At 43.7% G+C, this 9,194-nt stretch overlaps 1 protein-coding gene across 1 annotated transcript in view; it reads left to right on the top strand.

The window, feature by feature from the left end:
- The window catches only part of LOC126212757 (trypsin-4-like), a 186,621-nt gene extending 179,286 nt beyond the window's left edge, over positions 1 to 7,335 (top strand). Inside the window, exon 7 of the mRNA XM_049940164.1 lies at positions 7,151 to 7,335. Within this exon, the coding sequence (XP_049796121.1) occupies positions 7,151 to 7,335 (185 nt within the window). The remainder of the gene's footprint in view (positions 1 to 7,150) is intronic.
- The last annotated feature ends 1,859 nt before the right edge of the window (positions 7,336 to 9,194 follow it).

The raw sequence follows: 9,194 nt of genomic DNA on the forward strand, positions 1-9,194 counted from the left end.
TTGCTCGCGTATACTGCACGGACTGCAGAGATTTTTTTAATCGAATTTGTATGTTCACAAATTGCAACATCTCCTAAGCTTTTCACACATATAAGCACGGTGTTTTCCGAATGTACTTCTGACCGAACAGCGATTCTGGTAGCTGGGGTCCAAACTTTCTGGCAATTGTGCCTTTTGTGTTCTTGTGGAGATATCTCCATAGCAGCTTACATCCTGTAACAAATATTTCTTTATATCTAACTGGGAAGTGAAATACCAATTTTCATAAAATTAGCTTTAAAATTTTGTACGTAATGAAATATTTTCTTAATTTGCGGAAAGTTCTTGTTGAGAATTACAAATTATTTAGGAATAAAGGAGATGACTCACCAAAAGGTAGAAGCGCTTCGTCGGCGGTAGGTACACAAACAAAAGGTATAAAGCTCTGTTAGCTTTCGGAATGAACTTCCTTTTTGAGACTGTAGGAAAATACTTTTTCAAAATGTGGGAAAATACACACACACATGCCTGTCTCCGTACATTGTGCTCAGTCTACTGCCAGCTCTTTTGTGGCCCAGGGTGAATGTACTGGGGTGGGGTGAGGGTTGGAGAGAGGCAAGAGGCAGACACGTCTGCAGTGATTTGAACTCCCACGCCCAGTACGATGAAGGCCTCACAGAGGCCATCGCAGGCAGCCGATACCCTCCTGACCTGATACGCGAACAAATGTCCTGTGCCATATCGCCACACACCCTAATCCTCACATCTGTCACAAGAACCAACCACATAGGAGCACCCCCCTCGTTCACCCAATACCACCCGGGACTGGAACGACGGAACCACATCCTCCGTCAGGGCTTCGATTATCTATCATCGTGGCCCGAAGTGAAGGACGTCATACCTGAGATACTTTGATCCCTCCCAAAGTGGTGCTCCACCACCCGGCCAACCTTCACGACATCCTAGTCCGTCCCTATGCCACTCCCACCCCCAATCCCCTGCCACAGCGATCGTACCCTTGTGGAATACCCAGGTGCAAGACCTGCCCAATCCACCTATCCACTACTCCAGTCCTGTCACCGGCTTATCCTTCCCGATCACAGACTGAGGCACCTGTGAAAGCATCTCCACTGAGAGATACTTCCTATTATATGGGCACACCCACTCTGATACCTTCTACTGTAGATGCATTCCACTCTCTTAGATGCATTCCACTCTCTTAGATGCATATAAATGTGTGTATTTGTTCTCGTATCCCTCACCGTACTTGTGACAGACGGGGTCGGCGGAGAAATGATGCCCTCGCATGGAAAAAATTCAGTGCACTCGACAACAAAAAATTAGTGTCCACCCGGGAACAAATCTACTCCAAGAAATTTTATCCTTCCCTCCTGCAAAACGTTTTTAGCTATTACATATGTATTCTCTTCAGCCATATGACATACAGTATGTGTCCCACTTAAAACTGATACACCTTACATCCAAGATTCGAGTAACAATGAGGTAACTAAAAAGAGTTGATAATACTGATGTTAAAGAACATGTAATTACCTGTTTATAAGAGACGCGGGAAGTTGTGGCTTCCGGCAGTCGGGGTATCGTCGATTTCATTTGATGACGTTACCAGCAATACACTGTAATTCTGCAGGTGTAATGTAAATTTCTCTAGTAATGTTTCATTTAAGATCATCTATTGTGCGAGGATTGTCAGCACACACTTTGCTTTTTTGTGTGCCCATAAATAAAACTCACATTATGCCAAGTTCGGAGACCTCGGCAGCCGGAGGACTCTACTGACAAGTCTGCCTTCAGCGAACATCGGTGATGTAGCACGTACTTTGGTTGGACGTGTGAGCAATTGCTCCACCTTGTTGGAATACTACACACAATTCTCTGCATCTGTCAATGATGCACAGCAAGAGTCAAAGAACGCTAGATATCTGGCACTGTTTGAAGTGCAGTTGAAAAATATGCGACCAATAATGCACGTGCCGGACAGTGTACACCAAATACCTATCTTCTCCGAGTGGAGAGATTCTTTGTGCAGAACACGTGGGTTGTCCTGCAACCATTATCATCAGTTCTTGGAGTTTACAGAACCTGACTTCATCTGACTTGAAGTAAAGCAAGGGGTCCAAGTAACTATTAGTAATTTATGTTAACAGACAGTTAAAACAATGAGCTTTTTTCTCTGGTCCTCAAATTTCAACTCTTGCACCACATTCACACAGTAGGCTTTTAATTTCATATCTCTTTGTACACAATAACACAACATATGAGACAGACCAACCTGCAGGAGCTTCTCATAATGTCCGTGCAAAATCTGTCTATAGTTTCAGGGATCCTGACTGTCAGTAACCTATTCCTCTGCACATTTTGAGTGGATCACAGAGCCCTCCATTTCTTGTAGAAATCTTGAATAGTTGTCGGTCACGGGGAGGTTCTGACCAGAATTTTTTAAACATTTCTTTACATTCCTGGATGAAATCTGTCTTTATGTAATGCTCCACAATATCACTTCACTGTTCTAATACAAACTGCCCCATTTCTGTTGTTGTTATTGTGGTCTTCAGTCCTGAGACTGGTTTGATGCAGCTCTCCATGCTACTCTATCCTGTGCAAGCTTCTTCATCTCCCAGTAATTACTGCAACCTACATCCTTCTGAATCTGCTTAGTGTATTCATCTCTTGGTCTCCCTCTACGATTTTTACCCTCCACGCTACCCTCCAAAACTAAATTGGTGATCCCTCGATGTCTCAGAACATGTCCTACCAACCGATCCCTTCTACTGGTCAAGTTGTGCCACAAGCTTCTCTTCTCCCCAATTCTATTCAATACTTCCTCATTAGTTATGTGATCTACCCATCTAATCTTCAGCATTCTTCTGTAGCACCACATTTCGAAAGCTTCTATTCTCTTCTTGTCCAAACTATTTATCGTCCATGTTTCACTTCCATACATGGCTACACTCCATACAAATACTTTCAGAAACGACTTCCTGACACTTAAATCTATACTCGATGTTAACAAATTTCTCTTCTTCAGAAACGCTTTCCTTGCCATTGCCAGTCTATATTTTATATCCTCTCTACTTCGACCATCATCAGTTATTTTGCTCCCCAAATAGGAAAACTCCTTTACTACTTTAAGTGTCTCATTTCCTAATCTACACTCCTGGAAATTGAAATAAGAACACCGTGAATTCATTGTCCCAGGAAGGGGAAACTTTATTGACACATTCCTGGGGTCAGATACATCACATGATCACACTGACAGAACCACAGGCACATAGACACAGGCAACAGAGCATGCACAATGTCGGCACTAGTACAGTGTATATCCACCTTTCGCAGCAATGCAGGCCACTATTCTCCCATGGAGACGATCGTAGAGATGCTGGATGTAGTCCTGTGGAACGGCTTGCCATGCCATTTCCACCTGGCGCCTCAGTTGGACCAGCATTCGTGCTGGACGTGCAGACCGCGTGAGACGACGCTTCATCCAGTCCCAAACATGCTCAATGGGGGACAGATCCGGAGATCTTGCTGGCCAGGGTAGTTGACTTACACCTTCTAGAGCACGTTGGGTGGCACGGGATACATGCGGACGTGCATTGTCCTGTTGGAACAGCAAGTTCCCTTGCCGGTCTAGGAATGGTAGAACGATGGGTTCGATGACGGTTTGGATGTACCGTGCACTATTCAGTGTCCCCTCGACGATCACCAGTGGTGTACGGCCAGTGTAGGAGATCGCTCCCCACACCATGATGCCGGGTGTTGGCCCTGTGTGCCTCGGTCGTATGCAGTCCTGATTGTGGCGCTCACCTGCACGGCGCCAAACACGCATACGACCATCATTGGCACCAAGGCAGAAGCGACTCTCATCGCTAAAGACGACACGTCTCCATTCGTCCCTCCATTCACGCCTGTTGCGACACCACTGGAGGCGGGCTGCACGATGTTGGGGCGTGAGCGGAAGACGGCCTAACGGTGTGCGGGACCGTAGCCCAGCTTCATGGAGACGGTTGCGAATGGTCCTCGCCGATACCCCAGGAGCAACAGTGTCCCTAATTTGCTGGGAAGTGGCGGTGCGGTCCCCTACGGCACTGCGTAGGATCCTACGGTCTCGGCGTGCATCCGTGCGTCGCTGCGGTCCGGTCCCAGGTCGACGGGCACGTGCACCTTCTGCCGACCACTGGCGACAACATCGATGTACTGTGGAGACCTCACGCCCCACGTGTTGAGCAATTCGGCGGTACGCCCACCCGGCCTCCCGCATGCCCACTATACGCCCTCGCTCAAAGTCCGTCAACTGCACATACGGTTCACGTCCACGCTGTCGCGGCATGCTACCAGTGTTAAAGACTGCGATGGAGCTCCGTATGCCACGGCAAACTGGCTGACACTGACGGCGGCGGTGCACAAATGCTGCGCAGCTAGCGCCATTCGACGGCCAACACCGCGGTTCCTGGTGTGTCCGCTGTGCCGTGCGTGTGATCATTGCTTGTACAGCCCTCTCGCAGTGTCCGGAGCAAGTATGGTGGGTCTGACACACCGGTGTCAATGTGTTCTTTTTTCCATTTCCAGGAGTGTAATTCCCTCAGCATCACCCGACTTAATTCGACTACATTCCATTATCCTCATTTTGATTTTGTTGCTGTTCATCTTATACCCTCCTTTCAAGACACTGTCCATTCCGTTCAACTGCTCTTCCAAGTCCTTTGCTGTCTCTGGCAGAATTACAATGCCATCGGCGAACCTCAAAGTTTTTATTTCTTCTCCATGGGTGTTAATACCTACTCCGAACTTTTCTTTTGTTTCCTTTATTGCTTGCTCAATATACAGATTGAATAACATCGGGGATAGGCTACAACCTTGTCTCACTCCCTTCCCAACCACTGCTTCCCTTTCATGCCCCTCGACTCTTATAACTGACATCTGGTTTCTGTACAAATCGTAACTAGCCTTTCGCTCCCTGTATTTTACCCCTGCCACCTTCAGAATTTGAAAGAGAGTATTCCAGTTAACGTTGTCAAAAGCTTTCTCTAAGTCTACAAATGCTAGAAACGTAGGTTTGCCTTTCCTTAATCTTTCTTCTAAGATTTCTGTAACAACTCAATAATATGAGGTTCTCACAACAACCGATGCACGAACACACAGGCGCATTCAACGTTCTGATAAAACACATTGCAGCCAACTTTTTTGCCACTTCACAAGCCTTTCGACAAGACACGATCCACCGTTACTTGGTGCGTACTGGTTTTATGTGGGACACTGTGTATATTTACTATAGCTAGGAAATCTTCTGGATTTTGGACACAGGGTCCAGGGACTGCTCCTTATAAATTCCAAGATGCAGGTGTGCCAACACCTTGCAGCTAAGAGAGCTCACTGCACTTGATAATGTAGGGCTAACCCGTAGAAGAGCGGGAATACGTAAAGATTTTTTGATTTAAATGTCTTTGAAGACAACTCGAGAAGCTAGTTGTCTTCTGTGGACAAGTCAAGAAGCCAGTCGTCTTCTGTTACATCGATAACTCTTCCCACGACATTTTGTACGGTGTGGTAGAAGCACGTTTTATTCTGGTACCCGTAATTTTGACATTAGACTGCCATCGTTTGGTAACTGATGCAAATTTTTGTTGACTCAGGTGATGATTGATTCTGTGTGCGGTTTTTTGGTCCTTCAAACGATTGTGTTTATATTGTGGCAACAGATAAAGCTTTCGCACAACAACAAGATGAATATTAATTCCGCGCATTTGACTACCTTCTTACAAAATTTGAAACGATTCACACAAATATAAAGTATAGAGATGGTGCACTTCGTAACTTCCCAGAAAAACGTGCATTTGCATGCAAATTCTGAACAGTGCACATACAAATGGTGCCTTCAGATGCGCGTTAATTTCAGCCCAATTAAAATCTTTTGCAAAAGGAATTAATTGATTACCGCAATTTGCCTGGGTGCTAGTTCTGGTTCATCATTCTAACATCGTTCAGTATACTGTAACATAGCCCACATTGAGACGGTTTTTTGAATGGCTAGACGATTATGTAGTCTATTTATTTATTTGTCCGTATAAATCTCTTTTTAACTACATATATTGTACACAGGATATTGGACAGAAAACCTTTTCAGCTATTGGATTTTCAAATGTCAAACATAAATTTTATAAATTTTTATGACAAATTGGATCTATACAGTTAATAATTACAAATTTTTGAAATACTGTATATTTATAACTTATTTCTACAATTAAAGATACAATTTACATTTTTTCTTGCATAAGATACTGTGAGATTGAATAGTAGCAGTTTTTCAGAAGGTAGGCTGTCACAGACTTTTTAAAGCTTTGTTGTTCAGTAAGAGATTTTATATGTCTTGGTAATCTGTTGTAAAGTTTTGTTCCTGCATGATATACACCTTTTTGGCATAATGTGGTGTTACAATGATTGACATGTATGTCACTGTCTGACCTTGTACTGTAATCATGGACACTTTTGTTTTGAGTAAAAAGGTTTTCTTTTCTCAGTATGCTTTTTTTAACATGCGTGACTACTTCCAGTATATAAATGCAGGGAAGAGGTAGGATATTTAGATCTTTAAAGAAAGGTTTGCATGATATTCTGCTGCTCACTTGTTTCATTATTCTTATAATTGCCTTTTGTTTCCTGAAAACTGTTATGGCCTGATGTACAATTCCCCAGAAAATGATACCGTACTTCAGTATTGAATGTACACGAGCAAAGCATACAGCCCTAACTGTTTCTGCACTAGTAATGTTGCAGAGAATTCTTACCACATAGCTCATTTTTGATAGTTTTGAATTTAGGGCTGTGATATGAGTGTTCCATTTAAGATTTTCCTGGATATGAATCCGAAGAAATTTAGTTTCATTGACAGAACTAATGTTTTGGTTATCTATACATACTACAGGTTGTGCCGGATTTTTATTTTGATCAGTGTGGAAATTCATGAGTACCGTTTTTTGGGGATTAACTATTTAGTCAGTTCGAATGTGACAAACACCTGCGATAGTGTTATTAAAGCAGTTATTACTTCGAAAAAGTATGACTTGTATAACATCAAAAATAACTAAAATTGTGTGTCCAGATACGAGTGAGAATATTCTCTGCTTACTGTAGAAGTGTTTCTCGTTATATTTAGTGAGGGAGAGGAGGGCCCCTCAAGTTTCTGATGACCCCGGTGCTGATGGTGGTGGTGCGGCGGGGGGAGGAGGTGCCGCAGAGACAACTACGGAGGGCGATGGAGCAGAGTCACAGCTGGTGTCCCGGCGTGGTCTGCCACTGCTCGTGCTGCTGGCAGTCGGGGCTGCAGGGGTGGTCTACTGAGCTGCCTCCTGTGTGTGCACATGTCAAATTCTTGTCGTGTCTCTTACTGTGAAATATAGAGCATACAAACAGTACTGACCCTTTCTTTCTTTTCGACATTTTAAGACAGGCAAAATACACTCGAATTTCCGAAAGAGTGTAGAAATTGCTACGCAGATATACAGGGTGTTACAAAAAGGCACGGCCAAACTTTCAGGAAACATTCCTCACACACAAAGAAAGAAAATATGTTATGTGGACATGTGTCCGGAAACGCTTACGTTCCATGTTAGAGCTCATTTTATTACTTCTCTTCAAATCACATGGAATGGAAACACACACCAACAGAACGTACCAGCGTGACTTCAAACACTTTGTTACAGGAAATGTTCAAAATGTCCTCCGTTAGCGAGGATACGTGCATCCAACCTCCGTCGCACGGAATCCCTGATGCGCTGATGCAGCCCTGGAGAATGGCGTATTGTATCACAGCCGTCCACAATACGAGCACGAAGAGTCTCTACATTTGGTACCGGGGTTGCGTAGACGAGAGCTTTCGAATGCCCCCATAAATGAAAGTCAAGAGGGTTGAGGTCAGGAGAGCGTGGAGGCCACGGAATTGGTCCGCCTCTACCAATCCATCGGTCACCGAATCTGTTGTCGAGAAGCGTACGAACACTTCGACTGAAATGTGCAGGAGCTCCATCGTGCATGAACCACATCTTGTGTCGTACTTGTAAAGGCACATGTTCTAGCAGCACAGGTAGAGTATCCCGTATGAAATCGTGATAACGTGCTCCATTGAGCGTAGCTGGAAGAACATGGGGCCCAATCAAGATATCGCCAACAATGCCTGCCCAAAAGCTCGCAGAAAATCTGTGTTGATGACGTGATTGCACAATTGTCTGCGGATTCTCGTCAGCCCACACATGTGGCGGTGAATCGAGGAAGTACAGTACATACTGACAAAACTAAAATGAGCTCTAACATGGAAATTGTTTCCGGACACATGTCCACATAACATCTTTTCTTTATTTGTGTGTGAGGAATGTTTCCTGAAAGTTTGGCCGTACCTTTTTGTAACACCCTGTATATATACTCTTTTTTTTTTTCGGAAGGAAGATCGTCAAATTTTTTGTGAAGTGATGAGTTTACAAGTAACAAATGAAGTAGATTAGAGAAACATTGGACACGCGTTTGACTGGTGCTCAAAATCGTGTACAGCAGATGAGGTGCCAATCGAAAGGAGCCTAGCCTTTGCTCCACTCAAAAACGTTTGACCTAGCATGACGGGTGCGCGACTGGCGTGAATACTAATGAAACACCAGTTTAATAATTCACCGTTGCAGAATACTGATGCTAGTGACAGAAGAATGAAAAAAAACTGGTGCAAGTCGACCTTGAAGATCTGTTTGGGTTCTGGAGAAATGCTGGAACATGTATTGCTGTTCTGAACTTACTACCTATCTTACAAGACCGACAAAAAATGCAAACATATGTTTATTGTTTATGAAATACACAGCTTTTACACTATGTTGTACAAAAGACCATTGACTTCGGTCTAGGATCACACTATCATCAGGTCCACCGTGCCAAAGAAGTCTCGCGTCCGTCGGACGTCGTAATTTAATTTATTATTTACTACAGAAATTGATTGCTAATGGTGATTGTTGCCGACTTACGTGGCGGGCCTTAATCAAAATGATATTTCATTCAATTTTGATTTACAATTAAATGCTTTTGTGAAGTTCTCTTTTTTAATAATATGAATCTTCAGTGGAAATTATTTCTTACGTTAATGAACGTTACACTCGCTGAATCTTAAAACATGAGCACATTAAGTTGAACACTGGAATAAACTTTTCGTATTGATATCCTCG

Source organism: Schistocerca nitens, chromosome 11, assembly GCF_023898315.1.
Source record: "Schistocerca nitens isolate TAMUIC-IGC-003100 chromosome 11, iqSchNite1.1, whole genome shotgun sequence".
In the NCBI taxonomy this organism is placed as follows: Eukaryota; Metazoa; Arthropoda; class Insecta; order Orthoptera; family Acrididae; genus Schistocerca; species Schistocerca nitens.